We start from the raw sequence: 22,580 nt of genomic DNA, 5'->3' as shown, positions 1-22,580 counted from the left end.
ACTGGAGGACATTTTGGTGTCTTGAAAACCCTCAATAAAGTTCGGGAGCGCTTCTTATGGAGTAAGGCGAAGGATGACGTGGAGAAGTGGTGCCATTCTTGTGACGCCTGTGCTGCTCGTAAAGGACCGAAGAAGAGAAGCAGAGGGAAGCTACATCTGTACAACGTTGGAGCTCCTTTCGAACGAATTGGGATCGACATCCTGGGTCCTCTACCAAGAACTGCTGATGGGAACAAATACATTCTTGTTTCCATCGACTACTTCACCAAATGGCCGGAAGCATATCCCATTCCAGATCAAGAAGCTACCACCGTAGCAGAGACTCTAGTCCAACATTGTATCTCGAGATTTGGAACACCTTTGCAGATTCATTCCGATCAAGGGAGGAATTTCATCTCTGCTGTGTTTAAGGGCCTATGTCAAATTTTCGGAATTGAGAAAACTAGGACAACAGCACTACACCCATAATCGGACGGCATGGTGGAGAGATTTAACCGCACAATCCTGAATAATCTCTCGCTTATGGTATCCAGAAATCAACAGGATTGGGACAAGAAGCTACCTTTGTTCCTGCTGGCCTACCGCAGTGCTGTCCACGAGACTACTGGATTTGCCCCATCTCAGATGCTCTTCGGACGAGAGCTTCGGCTACCTTGTGATCTCGTCTTCGGTCGTTCTCCGGATGCGCCTGCATCACCCGAGGAATACATCCAGGATCTCCAGGCCCGGTTGGAAGACGTTCATAACTTCGCACGAGAGCGAATCAACATCGCGGCGGAGAAGATGAAGACCCGATACGACACAAGGTCTACTGGACATGAATTCAACGAAGGCGACAAGGTTTGGTTATGGAATCCCATCCGACGGAGAGGTCTTTCACCCAAATTGTAGTCGCATTGGGATGGACCCTACAAAGTCCTTAACCGACTGAATGACGTCGTAGTGAGGATCCAAAAATCACCTAATGCAAAACCTAGTGTTGTACATTATGATCGGTTAACCCCATACTATGACCATAGTTCATGAGTATTACGTGAACAACCATGGTTGATTACATAAAAGTTGTAGATAATTTTTGCTTTTAATGTTTAGTAATATTTCTTGTTATTATTGTGTTTTCTGTATCTGTTAGTTATTAATTAATGTGTATATTTGTAAACTTGTGATAGAAGTTTGGCACCCTTTCTGGGGATTGTACTGCCCGGGACGTGCAGTCCTTGGGAAGGGGGCAATGTTACAAATTCTGTAAATAGTAATTATTATAGTAACGTAACCTGTAAATAGTTTCCCGTAATGAATATACAACCCCTTAACATATGGCTAAAGTATACAACCCCCTATTCTTTTTTTCTTATTTCATTCACTGATTTTATCAATGAAAGTGTAGTTGTAGAACGTTGTAGCATTTTCTGGAATCTTTGAGAGATTTCTTTTCGGTGTGTATATAAGCCGTTAGCGATGGATAAAAAGTTAGTTTCGATTGAGAATTTGCTCTGAGAGTGTATTAGCTCTGTTTATTGCGAGGCATTTCGCTGTGTTGTTTTCGTATTTGGAAGTAAATACGCGTGTAAACGTTGAGTTTACGGTGTTGTGTGATAATTGCTTAATTGCTGATGAATAATTTAGCAGTTGTTGACGATATTTCCTGTACATAGTGTAAATAAATTCTCTGTGTTTTTAATCAAGAACTGTGTCGTCCTTTCGAGAAGTTGGAAGCCTCACCGAATCCGTTACACTAATATCCATGTTAGCCTGAGATTTAAATAGCTTAAAACAATGACCCTTTTTCCTGTTTTCAGTGCTAAACTTCAGCCCCGTAATATCTTCCATTTTAATAAATTTAAACAACTGAATCATGTCCCCTCGGTCTCTTCTTTGCTCAAGACTGTACATTTTTAGCCTTCTGAGCCTGGAATCATAGTCTAAATGAGAAAGCCCATTTATTGGCCTTGTAGCCCGCCTTTGAACCCTTTCCAATACAATAATATCTTTCTTAAGATAAGGAGACCAAAACTGAACAGCATACTCCAAATGAGGTGTTACAATGATTTGTGTCCACCTGTCTTTTAAAAAACCTGGAAAAAAAAACCCCTGCGTAAAAAAAAAAGTTTCTTTTACGATACCGAAAATTATCTTATCGTTTCTTATCTTTTATTTTAATTCTAATCCGTAGTTTACATTTGGGAACTGAACAATATGTTTTCCTAAAAATTATGCTATCCCGATTGTATCTGCTTGATAAAAGAACAATCTATCGTGGGATGGTGATAATTTATTCTTTAAATATTAAAGATTCCAAAATTAAATTCTGCTTATTTTACAGTTTTCATCATGACTAGAATAATGTTCATAGTTCTGCTTGCTGGTAAGATTTTATTTTGGATTTTAAATTTTTCGAGACACTTTTTTTTCTTAGTTTCAGAATTGATTTTAGCTACACTTGAGGAGTTGAATCGAAATATGAAACTAATTTTTGTATTTCCTCTACTTTTTTTAGATCAGCACTTTTTACTTCCATTTACATAGTAAAGGAATTAATGTAATCGCAAAAATTTTCATTTAAATTTCGGCATAAATTTCCAATTTTTCTGTTTCCCGAACAAATATTGAGTGTTTTTTTTTATTGGTCCGTCTGAGCGAGTATAATTAAAGTAATTTAGACACAGTGCAGATGCTAGATGCTATCTTTAATACGATTTTAATTTTTTTCAAAAGAATTATAAGTAGTCAAACACTGGTAATTATTATACTTTCTCTGAAGACATTGATAAAATCAATGAGTCAAATATGCTAAAAATGTTCTTGAGCCAACTTATAACATAGTTGACAATCATAAATTCTCACTTTGCTTACATAAAGTCATTTTTTTTAAAATAAAAATGAACTATCTGTGTTGAGCATCTGAAAAAAAAAAAGTTATTTTTAACGGTTTTAAATTGATATTTTCACCTCTGACTACTTTATCGCACATACCAAGTTATAAATACATATGAGAAAGAAAATTTCGTGATACTATAAATCGCTACTTTTCTTCTTAAAATTCAGTGCAACGTGTTTTTTATTAATATATTATATAATTTTAAAAAAATCAAAGCTTTCAAAGAAATTCGTGTATTCGTTGTTCACTTAAGTTGAAAAACCAGGTTTCTATGACCACTTTACCCCACCAAAGCTTACTATTATCTCCGCGAAAATATTTTCGTACTAGAATTGAAGCTTATTATTTATTATGAAATCATTTCGATAGCATTTCAAGTATGCTATTTATTTTAATATTTTTTTTTCTGGAGGCTAAATTGTTTTGAAATTTCTTTTTCACACTGTAAGCGCATTCCAAAATGTATAGACAATGTCTGAATTACCACAGTTGCTCATTATTTTCTTCCCAGGAACTGTCTAATTACAAGTGAATCTAAATAGGTGATTTAACAGGATGACAATAAATAACTTGGACACACATAATACATTATAATTTTAATACTAATGAAAATTTTGCTACGAAACTTCAAAATAACGAGCTGATGTGTGCATCACATGACTTCCTTTTACTCCAATTTAATGTCATTTCCCCATTACTGGCAATTTTAATATGGTTCAATAGTTTACTCTCTAAATATCACCAACAGTGGCCAAATTATAACAGATTAAAAAAAAAAAAAATTAATTTGAATTCTGAAATTTTGAATTCAAATTATGTTTTTCGCAATCACGAGCTGAGAAAGGACCCTACTCATTGGAGTTATTGTTTCTAGAAACGGCTCATGTCCCCCCCCCCCAAATCTGCCTCTCCTCCTGGGCGGTTACTTGAGCATAGTTGTGTGTGTGCGTAGGCCTGTGTGTATGCACGCAGGCGTGTGTGAGTGTATGTGTGTGAAGTCGTGTGTGTGTATGTGTGTGAACGTGCGTGTGGGTAGGACATGGACGCCTCCGACCAGGAGAAGCGGATAGCTCAAAACCGGAGCAGCCGCGCCGCGCCGCCAGCAGAGGACGGTTGGCGGTGGTGCTGCAAAGGCTTCTAGTCCAAGTTGAAAAGGGCACGGACAACAAAAACGGTCAAATGAGAACAATAAGCAATCGTGATTGCTCAAGAAAAAAAAAATTGCCATATTTGTCGCCAAGTCGGCGGCAAAACTTGGCGAGCAAAAGACTGCCGATATATCGCCAAGTGTCCGCAGAATTATAACACCACTTTTTACATCGAAATTAACAGTGATTTCCCCCATAAAAAGGGGCAAAAGACCCCTTTAGAAACACCCGAATGCAACCAAAAGGGGAGGTGCAGAACTAGATCCCACTAAGAGTCTACGTACCAAATTTCAACTTTCTTGGACTTACCGTTCTTGAGTTATGCGACATACATACGCAAATACGCACATCCGCACATACGTACACATATAGACGTCGCGAGAAAACTCGTTGTAATTAACCCATTATCCGCTGGTGTTGCGTTGACGCAACGGTTATAATAAATATCCATAGAAACTACACTAGAAATCTAATTTTTTTATCGATTGCTAATTTGAATTTAAGAATATTAGTAGAAATATGTTAAATAAAAAAATTACTTTAAATTTCTTTTTTTATGTATGATAAAAATTGTTTCTCTCACATTTTTTTTTTTTTTTTGACTAAATTTGTGATCCAGTTTTCTGTCAGAAAAAATAAAAATAAAAAAAAGTTTTGGTTTAGATATGAAATATTTTTAGTCAAGGTCACTTTTTATCAGAACATTCCTCAAAGAAACTGCTTCTGCTGGGGAGGAAGGGGGAGTAAAAACTGGCGTTGCATTGACGCAACGTCAGCGAAAAAGGGGTAGACTGACTGTCTGTTTTAATTGCTTTAGGGAAGAAATTTATTTCAGTTTTATTCTGCGCGTTTTGACTTTGGAAGCCTTTTTTTCGTCTCTGCCTTTCGAAATGCCCAGAACAAGATATCTAACTTTGGAAGAAGCATTGGAACAGATTTGCGAACAAAACTTAGATGATGATGATAAAGAAAATGAAGAAACATATATTACAAATACAAATACAAATACAAATGTGACGACCAGCAACAGGCTCTGGGCCCAGCTAGGCTGGTCCTAGTCAATTAATTAGTCCCCAATGAAGATCAATGGCCCTCTTAAAGCTATCCACTCCCTTGCTCATTACCGCCTTTTCCGGTAAGCTATTCCAAGTGCCCACGACCCTGCTAAAGTAGTAGTTTTTCCTGATTTCCAAGTTACCCTGAGATTTAAATAGCTTAAAACAATGACCCCTAGTCCTGCTTTCCCCGCAAAAATTTAATCCATTTACATATTTCATTTTGATAAATTTAAATAACTGAATCATGTCCCCTCTGACTCTCCTTTGCTCCAGGCTATACATGTTAAGCCTATTAAGTCTGGTATCATAATCTAAATCTGAGAGTCCCCTTACTAATTTAGTTACCCTTCTTTGAACCCTTTCCAATACGAAAATATCTTTCTTCAGATAAGGCGACCAAAACTGAACAGCATACTCCAAATGAGGTCTTACTAAACTCCTATATAAAGGCAGAAGAACTTTCTTAGATTTGTTTGAAATAGATCTATTGATGAACCCAAGCATTTTGTTGGCTTTGTTACTAGCAATACTGCACTGTTGACTAAACTTGAAGTCCTGATTTATAAAGACACCCAGATCCATAACATTTTCTGCCTGATTTATGACTGAACCCTGTAAACGATATCTCATACGCTTATTACCATGACCTAAGTGTAGTACTTGACATTTCCCTACATTAACTGCCATACCCCATTTATCTGCCCACTTAGTAATATGATCTAAATCCTCTTGCAGCTGTTTTACTTGTTCTTCATTTTCGACAATCCCCATAACTTTTACATCGTCAGCAAAACAATTCATGCTTCCAGAAATATTTTCATTGATGTCATTCATAAATATAATAAACAAAAGAGGCCCTAAAACTGATCCCTGAGGAACCCCACTTAAAACATCACTCCAATTAGAATGATTTCCTCTCACAACTACTCTTTGCTTCCTACCAGTAAGCCAATTTCTAACCCAAAGTAAAGTTTTTCCTCCTATTCCAATGTCAGCTAACTTGCTGAGAAGAGCAACATGCGGTACCTTGTCAAAAGCTTTTTGAAAATCAATATAAACAACATCCACACATTTTTTGTTATCTAAAGCTGAGGTAACCTTGTCGTAAAAATGCAATAAATTAGTAGTACAGGATTTACCTTTCCTGAAACCATACTGCAAACTAGTCAACAGACTATTAGTCTCTAAGAACATCATGATCTTAATTTTGATCAAAGTTTCGAAAATCTTACAAATCACCGAAGTCAAACTTACAGGTCTATAATTCCCAGCAATACCTTTAGACCCCTTCTTGAAGAGTGGCGTTATGTTAGCCAGCTTCCAGTCCTCTGGCACCGTCCCCGAGTTATAAGAAGCGTTGAAAATATTCAAAATAACATCCACCAATTCCTCTGCACATTCAACTAAAATTTTTGGAAAAATATTATCTGGTCCCGGAGCTTTAGTTGCTTTAATCTTTTTCAAATGAAATAAAACCTCCTCCCTGGAAAATACAAAATCCTCAAGCTGTATAACAGCTTGTGTCTTGTTAGTGTCAACTGTTGAGATAGTTATCGTTAAACACACTGGAAAAAAAGTTATTTAGAACATTTGCAATATCCCTATCGTTTTGTATTAAGCTTCCATGCTCATCAACCAAAGGCCCAATTTGACTGTTTCGAGCTTTCCCAGAATTAGCGTAAGCAAAAAACCTCTTAGGGTTCCCATCAATGTCATCTGCCAGCCTTTGCTCCAATTCCCTTTTCTGAATCCGTACCAAATACTTAAAATTTCACCTTGCCTTACCATACTGGAGCCTCTCCGCACTCTGACCAGTTTCTTTAAACTTACGAAAAGTGGCTTGCTTATAATTAAGAGCTTCTTTAGTCTCCCTGGAGAACCACATGGGCCAAATTTTGGTACTAACACCTTTTCTCCTAAATGGAACATAGTCCCCAACCGTTTTAGCAAGTTTATCCTTAAATTCCGTCCACTGCTGATCTACGTCGCTATTTTCCAACCCTGACGAAAAAACCTCTTTCAAGCTCTGCCTAAGTGCAACAAAATCAGTGTTTCTGAAATTGGGCACAAACCTAAAATTATCATCTTTGCACACTTCAAATTTAACCCGGAACCTAATGCTGTTATGATCACTATCTCCAATATGCTCCCCTACACTCAACCCCTGAACAAAACTACCTATGTCACAAAAAACTAGATCCAAAATTGCCTCCTCTCGAGTTCCCTGAGTTACAACTTGATCTAAGAAACAGTCACCAATTACTTTTAAAAATTCCTCTTCTTTGCCATTACCAGGATAAAAATTATTCCAATCAATACCCGGAAAATTGAAATCCCCCATTATGATAACGGATCCCTTACTGGACATGTCACTAATAATACGGTACATCTGTTCATCTTGTCCCTGGTTTGAATTAGGTGGCCTATAAATGTTTCCAAAGCGTAGCTTTTTGCCCTTACTGCTCGTCAACTCCAGCCAAACCATATCAATATCAGTAGGCTTATCATTTATGACCAATTCATTGCAAATAAAATTGTCTCTAACATAAAATAAAACCCCACCACCTCTTTTACCTACTCTATCCTGTCTGAACAAATTATACCCAGCAATATGTAATAACTCTGCATCAGATTCGGTAGCCCATGTCTCAGTAATTCCAATAACATCCAACTTCTCATCCATAACTATGCTTTTCAATTCATCCATCTTGTTCCTAATACTGCGAGCATTGGTATAGAAAACTTTAAGCATGCCTAAGTTGCTTTTATTCGACACCCTGAAATTTCCTAAATTACAATTGTTAACATTACTACTCTTGTTCGTCACTTTATTTCCATTTCTAGCAATACCCAAAAAAATTTCATTCTCTCGATACCTGATGCTTGAACCATGCCCCCCATTCCAACTTAGTTTTTTGACTCCGAAGCCCTTAAAATTAATCCACTAACCATTTTGACCCCTGTAGAGCTCAGATGCAGGCCATCCCTAGCAATCCAATCCCGTTTACAATGACTCCATACATCAATGAACCTGATACTGCGCTTTTCGCAAATTGACTTCAGTAGCAAGTTCATACACCTTGCACGTTGATTTAGCCAGCTCCTATGCACTCCATACCTGGGAAGCAAACCAACCACTTGGACATTTGTCGAAAAGCTGGTTGCTTTATCCAACAGGGATTCCCATTCCCTAGAAAACTCCTCATTTTTACTGTGGCCTACATCATTTGTTCCCACCCACAAAGTAACCATGTTCTCCTTATTCAATACTACCTTCTTTTCAGCAACCATATTAACGTCTTTTACCCGAGCCCCTGGTAAACAACACCTAGCCACCTTACGCTTTACTCTCCCAACTGTGTTACCCACCTCCCTTACCATAGAGTCCCCCAAAATTACACCTTTAGTTTCCCAATCTAACTCCTCATTTGAAACTTCCCCCTGAATCTCGGGAACATTTACACCCTCTACAACTGGCCTACACCCTAATGCTAACTGGGCTTCCAAAACTAGCATCTTAAGTCTTAAGTCTGAGAGTTCAGCACATTTAGTGCAAATATAATCCTCCTCAAAAACAGACTCATTTTCCCCCTTATACAGGCAGAACATATGACATAAATCACAAGAGATCCACCTGTCCCCCTTCCCACTCTTTACCTCTTTCATAATGCATATAACACCCATTTCTACTCAGTGAATATGTTCCAAAAGGCAAAACAGAAAGATAAAAATGCAAAAAAACACAGAATAAATGCTAAAAACAGCAGTAAATAAACAGAGTTGCTACACCCAATAAAGCACACAAGATCAAAAACCAGGAGATCACCACATGTTAGGCTTAGCTCCAAAAAATGCAAAAACACTTCAAGAATACAATAATAGCTAAAATGAGCCCCCAAACACAATAAAACTAAATTACATGATAAAGTGAAGTGAAAAAACCTAAAAATAGACAGTAATAATGAAAAATTATAGTAAGAAAACACTTATCAAATTAGCAGCAATAACACTCCCTGCATCACAGGCGCCCTCTAGTGGCCAAAAAACAGTTGTGATTATGGGTTCAACCTGTGGTAAAATTGAGCCTGTCAAAAACGTTTCTCGCTATTCCAGAAACCAGAAGAAAATTTCTGTTCCTCAACCTTGTATAATTGAGCAATACAACATGAAAATGGGGGTTGCTGATTTGTGTGACAATTTAGTTTCAAATTACAGAATTAGAGTCCGAGGGAAAAAATGGTGGTGGCCAATATTCTCCAATTATATTGATGTTGCATTAACCAATGCTTGGAAACTTTCAAGACTATCGAAAGAAGAAAATAGAAAGTCACTATTGGATTTTAGGCGAGAGGTTGCACTTCATCTTTTACAGACCCCTTATGATAGTGACATGAAAAAGAAAAGTCCAGCTACAGGACGGCCAAGCAAATTCAGCTTACCAATGCCTGTATCTGGGGGACATTTTATCGTAAGGTCTGCAAGAATTGCCACAGCCAAACTATTTATCGCTGCAATGTTTGTAAGGTTGCACATCATCACCATTGCAGCGAAACTTTTCACGTGTAACTATAAAAAATCGATGTTTCCTCAAAATTTAAAATTTCTAAAATGCATTTATGTGCTTATTTTATATAAATTTCAGTTTCTTCTAAATTGTTCGGCATGGTTAAGAAAATAACTAAGATTATAAAAATTTCCTGTGTATAAAAAGCATTGAAACTGCTGAAGAATTTCTGATAAAACTACTTAGCATTAATACTCCTTTTCCGCTGACGTTGCGTCAACGCACCACCCTATATTTGTAAAAGTAAGTGCATTTTTGTTTTGTTTTTTAAGCATATTACTATTATATAGGTTCAGAATGATAACTTTTATGATTTTTATCCAAAAAAATAACGTTTTCGAGTTTCAGCGGTTAATGGGTTAACTCGGGAATCGTCAAAATGGATATTTCGCGTGTTTATACGTTCTTAGGCACTTTTCCATGTTCGGTCATGTCGAAAAAAAAAAAAAAAAAAAAAAAAACTCAATATTCATTCGGGGGTGAGTAGAATGGAAATTAAGGTCGAATTTTGAGTGAAATTTTTTTCTCGAATATAATGCTTCCTGTTTTTGTAAAAGGAAGTAAAAATGATTTCATTATTTCGTCTAATATATTTACAAATTTTCAAATTGGCTGTCTTTAGCTTTAAGAAAGAGCTTTAAAAGTGTCACAAAATTTTCAGCTATGGGCCACAATTCACTTACGTATATTTTATCCCATTCCTTGCATAAGGATTTCTTTAGGGATTCCAAAGTTTTAAAAGGTTTAGCTCACACCCTTGTCTCTAAGACCTTCTTATATTGTTAAACAGCGTCAACTACTCCAATCTGTAATGACTTGGGGTGGGATATGGATATGTGCAAGTGGGAAAACACCACCACTTGTTTTTGTTGATCAGGGGATGAAATTAATCTAGAAATATATCGCAAACTCATTTTGGAAGATATTGTCTCACCTTGCTCGAAAAAGTCCTTTGGAGACAAAAGATGGACTTTCCCAACAGGACTCCGCACCTGCACGCGGAACTAAGACATTCAAGACTGGCGTAAGACACATTTGGACACTTCATTGGAGCTCAAGAATGGTCACCTTATATCCCAAATTCGAACATAATGGATTATTTCGTTCGATTCATCTTGGAGACAAGCGTATGAGCTAAACCTCCTTCGGCATCCCTAAAGAAATCCTTACGCAGGGAGTAGGATAAAATATCAGTAAAAGAGTTGCGGCCAAGAGCCAAAAATTTTGTGACACCTTTAAAGCTCTGTACTAATCCAAAAGTAGCCACTTTGAAAATTTGTAAATATATTAGACGAAGTAATGTATTCATATTTATTTTAAAGTTTGGTCGTAATATTTTCATTAGCAAAAAAAAAAAAAAAAAAAAGTATCATGTGTGTCCAAGTTATTTCTTGTCACCCTGAAGTATTTTTACTTCCTTTTACAAAAAAGGAAGCATTGTATTCGCGAAAAAATTTTCACTCAAAATTCGACCTTAATTTCCATTTTGCTCACCCCCGAATAAATGTTGAGTTTTTCTTTCAACTCGATCACACTTGGATAAGTGCCTAAGAACGTATAGACACGCGAAATATCCATTTTGACGATTCCCGAGTTAGTTACAACGAGTTTTCTCGTGACGTCTGTATGTACGTATGTATGTATGTATGTGCGTATGTACGTCGCATAACTCAAGAACGATATGTCTTAGAAAGTTGAAATTTGGTACGTAGACTCCTAGTGGGGTCTAGTTGTGCACCTCCCCTTTTGGTTGCATTCGGTTGTTTCTACGGGGGTCTTTTGCCCTTTTGTTAGGGGAAATCATTGTTAATTTCGATGTAAACTCAAGTGGTGTTACAATTTGGCGGGCACTTGGCGATACATCGCAGTCTTTTGGTCGCCAAGTTTTGGCATCAACTTTGCGACAAATTTGGCGATTTTTTTTAAAAATCTGGTTTCAATTTGGCCATTGTTGGTGATATTTAGAGAGTAAACTATTGAATCACATTAAAATTACCAATAATAGGAAAATGACATTAAATTAGAGTAAAAGGAAGTCATATGAGGCACACATTAGCTCGTTTATTATCTAAATTTCAGCTAAATAGTGTGATAGTTTTTTTTTCTTTTTTTTGCAGTGTTCGGATGCGTATTTGCTTCTCCACTATGTACCAATGAAGAAGCTAATAAATGTATTCCAGAAGGAGGAAGTTTTGATTTTGTGTATATAGGACAACCATTCGCTGATGAAGACCAACTAACGGAGATGTGTCAGTAAGTACAATTGAAATGAATTTCAGTATTTATTTTTGAAAAGTTTTTTTGAAATAATTTTAATGTGAACAAAAGGAGTTTTGACTTTATTTATGGTATGCCTAAAAAAATCGTAACCATTATGAGATGGGAACTAAAACTTTTAATCACATTTTAGGAACATCCTTCAATTCTACTAAACAATATAGAAGGATAGAGGTCCTGAAAAGAATTTAACCCTTAAGTCCCTGCTTAAGAAACCATTTTTCAATATGTCCTTTTAGCTTTTATTACTTGTTAAAAATATGGAAAAGTACTTCAGGAAATTATTTTTTAATTTAGATATGATTTATGATTCAACCCAATTTGGAGTTTTTTTTTTTTTTTTCTGGAGCTTTCAAGCTTTTCCTAAAAAGAAACAACATGTATAGTGTGGAGCTTTGGGGGTAATAGGAAAGGTAAATTGTTTCACTGTCAAGGTCATAGCTCAACTTATCCGAACTACACTATTTTTTGCGTCAAAGATCCTGAAACACAAATAAAGATTGTAAAAATACTTAACTGTTAAAGCAATAACTTTTAATTTTTTTTACGGAATTACAAGAAGTAGGCATTTTCAAATGTACAAAACTAACCAAATCGCACCCGCAGCAAATGATGAAAATATGAATCTCGTTCTATTATCGATCAGAACTAGTGGAAGTACATACAAGTTACAAACTGATTTAGTAATATCCACTTTGGGTAGCTTATTGGTTATTCTTATTTGCGACCATACAGCTTCAGTTTTGTTTTTATAGCGTTTTAAAAGACTAAATGGAGTACGTTGACGGATGGAAACATGCAAAGTTTTAGGGTTAAAGGAACTTAAATAATCATGCTGGTTAAAATGAATCACAGCTATTTCTAGGTCATTCCACAATATTACTTGGCTGTGTAAAGATTAAATAAGATCAGAGGCCGATGCTTATTAGATTAGAGTTTTATTAAGGAGAAAAAGAAAGAACAGCACATGGCATATCCACACGTCTCGATAACGCACCACAACAACTGAAGTGATGCCAAACTACCACACTGCAACTTAAGTGTTGCCATACTGGATTGTCAAACCTTATAAATCACGGAGGTAGTGTGATTATTCTTAACACCCTCCCTTAATCACATATTAGTTTACATTTATCTCTTAAATAACATAATCTAGGTTTTGGTAGACACTTAGTAAACATGTCAGCTAACTGATTTTCAGTAGATACATAGTTAAGATTCACATTATACAATTTTATGATGTTCCTAACATATTTTAACTTAATATCCAAGTGCTTCAGCCTAGCACAGTTATTTTCATTTAGTACAGCTTTAATTGCAGACTGATTATCTTCATAAACTGAAATATCAATGTTATCTATTTCTAAAATTTCTTTTGTTATATTGTAGAGAACAATTAGATCCTGAATAGCTCTTGCCAGAGCCAAAATCTCTGCCTCAGTAGAGGACAGAGCGATAGATGTTTGCTTTTTGACAGACCAAATTACAGGACAATTATTAAAGAAAATTATATACCCAGAAATAGATTTTCTATCATGTGTGTCTGCCCCCCAATCTGCATCAGCATATACATCAATAACAATATTATCAACACAAGATTTACAAAATAATAACTTGAGTTCAGAAGTCCCTTTCAAATATCGAAGAATTCTTTTTAGACCAGCCCAAGCACTATTAGTGGGTTGTTCTTGAATTTGGCTTAAACAGTTTACAGAATATAAAATGTCAGGGCGAGTTGTTATTGCCAAATAAAGTAAAGCACCAACAAGTTCACGATAGGGACCATGAAATTTTTCACCATTCACAAAATTTGCTGATGTTGACTTAGGCACTAAAGGAGTATCAGATGGCTTACAGTCTACCATCCTGAATTTATTTATGATTTTCTCAACATAGGCCTTTTGGCTCAAAGAAAGCCTTCCATCAGAATATTCTTAACTTATTCCAAGAAAATCATTTGCAATTTCAGCCTTGGACATCTCAAACTCATTTCTAAGTAGTTGAATCACCACTCTTACCTCAGAATCATCAGAACCGGCAATGAGTAAATCATCCACATACAGCACAATAAAGATTTCTTTCTCTTTAGATTTTCTCAGAAATATACAAGCCTCACAATTTAACTGTTGGAAGTTTAAATTGATGATAAAGTTGGTAAATCGTTGAAACCATTGCCTGGGTGCTTGTTTTAATCCATAAAGACTTTTAAGAAGCATGCACACACGACCACTATCATCATCATAACCCATTGGTTGCTGCATGTAGATTTTCTCTTGAAGCTCACCATTTAGGAAAGCAGTTTTCACATCTAGTGCATAGATTGCAAAATTCTTTCGTATAATAATTGCTAGCACAAGTCGAAGTGATGAGATACTTATCACAGGAGCATAGGTCTCAAAATAATCAATGCCCAGCTTCTGTTCAAAGCCACGAGCAACCAGCCTAGCTTTGTACACATTATTTCGTTTGATGCTCAGCACCCGCTTGCATGATATAAGCTTTTCATCCTTTGGCAACTCAACCAGCTTCCACACTTCATTTTTATTGAGAGACTCCATTTCCTCATTCATGGCTTTCCGCCACAGAACTTGTTCTTCTTTTGACAATTTTTCTATATCCTCAAATGATACAGAGTCGAGGGTTGTCATGTTAGCTTCATACACAAAATAGTCATCAAATTTGGCAGGTAATTTAACAGTTCTTTTTGGTCTAACACTTTCTTCATTTTTAGATTCCACATCACTTTGATCAGAGTTTCTTTCACTGGTAAAATCTTCATTTTCTATAGAGAAGCTATCTTGAATTGGGATACATTTCTTCTTTTCTTCATTAAAATGCACATTTCGAGATACCACATCACGATTTGTGACTGGGTCTAATAGACGATAACCCATAGTAGAGTATCCTACAAAGATCATCTTTTTGGATTTTGGATCGAGCTTCTTCCTTAAGTTGTCAGGTGTTCTCATGTAAGTATCACAACCAAAAACTTTGATAATGTTCAAATCAGGTGGCTTACCATACTTCAACTCAAAAGGCAGATTCCCAACAGTCTGGTTTGGAATGCGATTCTTTAGATATGTAGCTGTCTGTACGGCATATCCCCAATAGGATTTAGGGAGTCTAGCTTCATATATGAGAGCTCGAGCCTTCTCTAAAAGATACCTGTTTGCTCTTTCTGCCACACCATTCAAAGGAGGCGAGTATGGTGGGGCAGGATCTATCATGATACCACTTCTCTTGCAGTAACGGGAAAGTTCACCACATACATATTCTTTGGCGTTATCACATCGGATTTTGTAGAGATCAGGATTTTGCTTTATGAACGATTTGAATACTTCAAAAATGTCACTTTTATGTTTTAGCAAGTGTACTTCACAGAATCTTGAGCAATCATCTATAATGGTAAGGAAATATTTTTCGCCCTTCAGAGTAGGTGGATCAATGGGACCACAAATATTAGTGTGAACCATTCTCATTGCCAAATGCTCTCTACTTCTGGGGCCCTTGCTCATTGGAGTATTGGAATGCTTTGCTGTGACACACTCCTCACAGAAACTTGACATTGACTCAGAAACTGGCAAGCCCATTTGTTTCAGAACTTTGTCGGATGGATGACCAGAACGTCTGTGCCATAATACTGCATTGTGATTAGCAGTATAAGTTGAAGCTTTAATAGGTTCAAACTGACTCACATACTGTCCTTTCTCATTAAGTCTAGCAAATTCAAAATTTTCCTTGTTCTTCTCAATAACAGCTACATCATTCTTAAAAATCACACTGTAGCCAGCCTTCTGAATATTTTTAACAGATATCAGTTGACCATTCAACTCAGGCACATACAGAACATCTGTGAGAATGATTTTTCTACCATGTAAAGTTCCAGCTATAGTACCGATACCATTCACCTTCAAAACTTCCTTTTTGGAGGCACATGCAACAATTCCAGAAAAAGGTTTAATTTCTTCAAACCACTCACCATTATTACACATGTGTGTGGATGCTCCAGAATCCAGAATAAAATTCTCCGCAGACTCACCAACCATGAATGTTACTGCTGCTGATTCTTTAAAGTCTGATTTCGGTTTAGATCTGCAATCTTTCTTAAGATGCCCTGGGTGTCCACAACCAAAACAGACTAATTTTCGTTTGCAGAACTTGGCAATATGACCTTTGTTTTTGCATTTGAAGCAGATAACATCACGCTTATCAGCACTAAAAGCAGTATTGTCACTTGAGACAGGGGCACGAACATTGTCAGAATTTTTCTCGCATTTCAATTCTTCAGCATTCAAAAGTCTTTGCATAACAAAGTCCAACGTCAGAGTTTCGTTTGGTTGATTCTCTATAGTTGATTTAATAATATCGTATTCCGCAGGTAGTGACATCAATATATAAATGACTACATCCATATCTTTTACTTCTGCACCTGATAACCGCAATTCATTTACAACGGCTAACAGTTCATTAATATGCTGCTGCATACTCCAATCACGGCGTTTCTTCATGGTCGCAAGCTTCTTTCGAACTAAGATTTGACTTACAGTACTTATCTTCAAATATTTCTGCTTTAAGCTAGTCCATATTTGACAAGCAGATGATTCTGTCGCCATAGTTGCCAATATAGAATCATCCAGAAGAGTCAGCAGTAGAGCGTAAGCCTTTCTTGCATCTTTGATCTCAGCATTTTCTTTTTCACTAGCTTCACTTTCTAAATACTTATCAATTTCTTTTGCTGCCAAAAATGCTTCTACACGACGCTTAAATAAAGCAAAGTTCTTACCGCTAAACGGCTCAATACTGTACTTGGTGTTATCATCACGTGCTGCCATTTCAATATTTATTCTCAGAACAAATTACAATCACTATAAATACTTAAATTCAACGTGTTCAATATCAGAACCACGCTCTGCTGTAAAGATTAAATAAGATCAGAGGCCGATGCTTATTAGATTAGAGTTTTATTAAGGAGAAAAAGAAAGAACAGCACATGGCATATCCACACGTCTCGATAACGCACCACAACAACTGAAATGATGCCAAACTACCACACTGCAACTTAAGTGTTGCCATACTGGATTGACAAACCTTATAAATCACGGAGGTAGTGTGATTATTCTTAACAGGCTGTGAAACTAGTGCTAAATCTGGAAACAATTATATTGGTGTTGGTGTCCGAAGTGGCCTGATCGGTAAGGCGCCGGGCTCGTAACTTGAAAGTTCGGGCTCGATGCCAGCCGGTCTAAGATCCTCCGTGTTCACTGATGATGACTGCGTCACGTTAATTATCTCGTAGTCATAAAGTACTCCACATGACCCAATACCTCTGGATGTGCTGAGCCAGGAGTTGTTCGACTTCTGGTTTGGGTATGAATATCGAAATGTTGATAGATGGTGCTTTCATCATTCGTGTGCAGTCTGAGCAAATTCGGACTTCCGCCTAAGTGGTGCTCATTAAAACGGATACCGTCCTCCACTGCCTTAAATCGATTTTCTGTTGCTATTCGGGCTCAGTGTTTCGAGTGGTATTAGTAATAACAACACATTCATATTTTTTCCCTGTAAAAATACAAATAAGGAATGAAAATAATTGAAAAATTCGTAATCTGTATTTTTACGATAAAAAAATAAATATTTCGAGATTTAATGTTACCTAGAGGACATTTCACAACGAAATATTGTGAAGGAAAGCTGGAGACATATAAGGCTGAAATGTAGATTTAAAAGAGCAAATATCATTATTAAGTCATGCAAATATTCAACCAGATAAACTGGTAGGTCAAACTGTGCAAAGAATTCTCTTATGAGGTATTTCAATGGCTCTTAAAAGGTTCCAGTTACATTGCTACTGTCTGACCACCGATGAGATGAAAAAGCTATCATCTGGTTTGCATGCGGAAATGAACGCATCTATCAGTTTTCAGGGTTGCCCATAGAGTAAAGAAATTTACAAAGAGAGGCCCCGTCTATGGTGAAAAGGAGATGAAATTGAAGCCAGAATTATGGGATACAGCGGTGCAATGATGGGCGGGGTTATGATAGCATGATTGCTTCGCAAGAATAGTTTTCACAAATTTCGCAAAGAGACCGAATAAAGTAACTGCCTGATTGGTTTGCATTTTAATTTATAGCAATAATTCATAAGCAATATCAGAAACATGCTTCATAAACTTGCAACAATATCTAAGTTTAAAGTAACAACTAAATGAGATTCAGTAATGGAATGTTTTGAAACAAAATGTATCTCAAGGTATTGAGAGTTTCAGAGTCACATTGAAACAAGCGCATCATATTTTTACGTTTCCCCTTCAATTAAATAGACTCGTCTTAAATGGATGTTTGCCAATTCCCATAGCAACTGTGGTGGACTGAAGTCATATGTTTGTTGTAGAAGGTGCTAATTACTAAAAAATCTAGTCAACATGTGCAGGTTCGATTGAAAGGGTGGATGCTCCCGCAGCTTATTCCATTGAACTTTCCGACGGGATAAGTTAATTTGGAACAGTGCCAAATCCTCAACTCTGCCAGGGCTGCGGAACGAGAGTCGGAGTCGAATTCTCTAAAATTTCAGGAGCCGAAGCCGGACAGTGCCCCTCCGACACTCCATCCTAGGCTTTAGCCGACTGAATATTTTTTCCCATGACGCTAGAACAGTGGATTCCGACCTTTTAAAGGATATTTAAAGCGGTTTATTTCTTATCAATTACCTCAAAAACGTTTATTCTATAAATAAATGTAATTTTTTTAAAGCTATGAAAATGAATAATGATTTTAACATTAATTTTAATCATTCAGATTAAAAAAAACACATGTTTCTTAGCAATTTGTTATAAAATCATTCAGTAGTCAATAGGAGGAGTAATGTTATGATATTGATAAGTTATAACAATTTGCTAGTCTACAAGTTTGCTTATAACAATCGGTTAGTGGTTATTTTTAGTCGAGCTCCAGTTTGTCATTTTTTCTTATCAATCACTAATAACTATCGATTTGGTTTTTCTTTTGTTTTGAGATCGAACAAATATCCAATCCTGGTACTTATTTTACCCATGGAAAAATTCCACTTTAACCGGTTTGGGGGTAATTACCAACATGTTGGGAACCACTGCGCTAGAATATCTAAAAGCAGAGCTCTCTCTTTGTCTTACACACTCACTTCGGGAAATGTCAGGTAAAACGTGTGCTGTTAAATATGCTTACATTCACATAAATAAAACAGAGAATATACAGTGGCTCCCAAAAGTGTTCGTACACTTTGAAATTTTGTAGTAAAACCAAAATAACGCGAAACTGAATTCGAATATGAAGTCTATTTTTTTTTCACATCATTCCTATGCCATTCAATAACTACTAATTAACATCAAAATAAAACTCAGTAGTGTTTTCAAAATAATGCCTAGTTTTACTTTTGAAATTTGTCAAAAAACGAAGAGAGAGAGAGAGAGAGAGAGAGAGAAATAATACGCCACAAAAGTCATCGTACAATGAAACATTTTTGAATAAATTCATGATTAAAATTATCACGTCGTTTTTTTGTTATTTTTGCATTGTGTTGCCACTGTAAAGTCATTTCGCTTTAATGTTTGGTTTATTTATTCCCTAATATTCTGCTTATTATTTTCAAATGGCTGGTATCGTAAAAAACAACAAACACCATTTGAAATTTGATTTTTTCCTCACAGTAGCAGTAAATTGGTTTGAAATGTCGTTAAATTAGTTAATTTATACCATTCTATAGTCAAGCTCTTGATGAAACGCTTTGAAGAAAAGAATCGGATCGAAAACAATTTAAGAAAAGGTCAACTGGCAAAGCTAACAAAGCGTGATCGGAGATTTACAGTTAAATATTTATTAAAAATACACATCTGAATGCTACAAAAGTTTCTACAGAATTAAATGAAAAATTTTACGTTTAATTTTCACCTAAAACTGTTCGCAAAGTTCTCTGATTAGCTGGATTAAATGAGACCTCTTCCAGCAGAAGTTTTCTTCTTCGTGCGAAAAACAGAAAGCTTATGCTTTCCGTCGCAAAATCAGTGATAAATATGCTCAAAACGTTTTGGAATAACGTCTGACTTAGAGATGAAAATAAGTTCAACATTTTTGGTTAAATAGTTGTGTAATTGTAAATGGAAGAAAAAAAATGAGGAATTTAATTTTAAGAACTTAGTTGGATCAGTTGATCAGGACCATAGACTAATAATAAGAGTAGACCGAGCTTTCTCATTCTTGCTGATAAAGAAAATTGGTTCATAGATGTATCATGTGACTAGTGGAAGGGCTTGGCGAAGACTTTGGCAGCATGGTTGCTAGATGGCAGCATTATCTTTAGTTAGGCACTCGACATGTATTTTAAGACAATGTGTTTTCATTAAAAAAAACTTCCAGGTGCAGAGATTGAACTGTTTTTCTTTTAGTTATGCATTATTTTGACATTAGTAATAGTTTTTGATCAGTTTTCGGTAACTTTTATTTCATTTGGAGCTGTCAGCGTTGGCGTGAACGAAATGGAGTAAACGTTTTGCGTTAACGTAAAAATGTACTAATCGGTATCTTAAATTGAAACTGTAGGTAAAAATCTTACCGTTTGCTGATTCTTCTTGGTCGCTTGCATCTTTTATTGCTTAGAAAGTTATGGAAATTGACTAAAGAAAATGCACAATACTATCTAAACGAAAAACTCACTATATTAACAAAATATTTACAACTTAGAATAACAAATTTACAAATCGGACTCCATAAAAGATCATTCTTCCGTGTTCCATCAATTCTATTTATTTTATTTCGCGCTGGCGTTGATCGTCTGCTACGATTAACGCCCGCTGTTGCTAGGATATCCACCAGTCACATGGTTTGGTTTATGAGCAGCAAAAGGGTTGCCATAGCTCGGTCTACTCTTATTATTAGTCTATGATCAGGACGGTGAAGGTGCATGCTGCATATGGATTTGATAGTTTGAAATTTTTTGATGAAATAATGAATCATGCTGTTCATTTAAATATTAAAAAAAAACAATTTAAAACTATTCGCCCAAATTTGGTTTTTGGAAACAACTTTGTTTTTTATCAAGATAGCACAAGGTTTTCAACGTTTGCGTCTGGTGCCTCGAAAATTGTCCTTAAGCTTAGAAGTATCTCCTCAATCACCAGATTTAAACTTAATGTAACATATATGTGTGTGTTAGGGTGCGTCTTACTTTTGAAGATGTTATTTTTTCATGAGGCACCCTCTCATTTTGTTCCTTTGGGTGAAAAAAAAATTGACATATCTTAAAAATAAAAATTGAATAAAATTTAGAGGTTGCTACCATTGCTGCAAAATTTGAAATCTATTTTTTTTTTTGCATCGATTATTATAATATTTATTTATGTTATCTTTTGTCATTAATTTTAATTAGTAATAAATTAGATTGTTACTGACTTTGAAAGTATTTCATATTTTATTAAATCATGTTAATTAACTATAGCTACAATCAACTCTCAACCTCATAACTAACTGTTGGTTAGCAACTCAAAGAAACACAAGTTATCAGTTAAGAACTGAAAAAGAAAATTAAAAGAGTTCTATTTCAATAATCAAAAACAAAATTATTGGAATACAACATTAGATTATTTGCTTGACCTTCCTCTTGCTGATGATATATTACGCAAGATTTCACTTCCAGGCGAGAAATTATTTCTAACTGAAAAAAAAAAAAAAAACTAGGAGGACAAGGCGAAATTGATAACAAATAAATCTCTATTTAAAAAGGCAACAGAACTTGCGTGAAAAGAAGAAATTTTGAAAGAAAGAAAATCATGTGAAGAATCTGAGTCAACTGTAGTGAAAGTATTTTTTTAGCCTCTGTTGTAACTGAATGTACTTTGACTTATTCTGAGTCTGAAGAACAAGATTTTGCAAAAAAGTTTATCTAGATTTGGTCTTATGTTGTTGAAAAGCATTTTCAATTACAAAAAGGAAACTATTGCTTCAAGTAATTTTATATGACATCTACGTGTCATTTCTGAAGAGAAAAGCTCCAAATTGGTCTCTTTCTTAAAGAAAACTAAAAGAACAACTCCTCCAATGAAACACTAAATAGCAGATGTAGAACTAAAACCAAAGGGAAAAAATAGAGGATTTCATTACTAACATTCAGATTTTTCACCATAAAGGTCTTTTCATCAAGTTTTTTTGAAGAGATATTATCAAATAGTTTGGATGATGAGTAGCAATCAGAAAAAAAGCTTGTATATTTCACATTACTAGAAACAAAGGGGAAAAAATTACAAAATTGATGAATGGTAAAAGACTGAAATTGTAAACCAATGAGATGAATGGCGTAGTGGAACTTTTGCATGATTTTTGTTTAATATTATTACACAGCATAGAAACCATGAAATGTTTATTATTATTATTTTTTTTTGTATGTATAGGAAATAAGTATTTGGGTTATGTTTCTACCTTAACCAACCCAATTTCATGTTGAAGTCAAATATTGCAATAGAAAATTGTGTATATATTTTTTCTCTATTTTTTTTACAATGAACGTAATTTTAATCGCTGGTAGCAACCTCTAAATTTTGTTCAAATTCCATGAAACTTTTAAGTGGGTGTTTTTTCATCAAAAGGAATCAATTAAAGGGATGCCCCATAAGAAATTCAAAAATTTTTCA

At 35.6% G+C, this 22,580-nt stretch overlaps 1 protein-coding gene across 1 annotated transcript in view; it reads left to right on the top strand.

Moving 5' to 3' along the window:
- The first annotated feature begins 2,227 nt into the window (after positions 1 to 2,227).
- LOC129224708 (uncharacterized) overlaps positions 2,228 to 22,580 on the top strand; it is a 31,617-nt gene continuing 11,264 nt past the window's right edge. The window contains exons 1-2 of the mRNA XM_054859257.1: positions 2,228 to 2,365; positions 11,766 to 11,901. Coding sequence (XP_054715232.1) covers positions 2,332 to 2,365; positions 11,766 to 11,901 — 170 coding nt within the window. The 5' untranslated portion in view covers positions 2,228 to 2,331. The remainder of the gene's footprint in view (positions 2,366 to 11,765; positions 11,902 to 22,580) is intronic.

The sequence above is a fragment of the Uloborus diversus genome, chromosome 6 (assembly GCF_026930045.1).
Source record: "Uloborus diversus isolate 005 chromosome 6, Udiv.v.3.1, whole genome shotgun sequence".
In the NCBI taxonomy this organism is placed as follows: domain Eukaryota; kingdom Metazoa; phylum Arthropoda; class Arachnida; order Araneae; family Uloboridae; genus Uloborus; species Uloborus diversus.
Note: the sequence above shows the minus strand (reverse complement) of the source record. Positions and strands in the feature narration are given on the sequence as shown.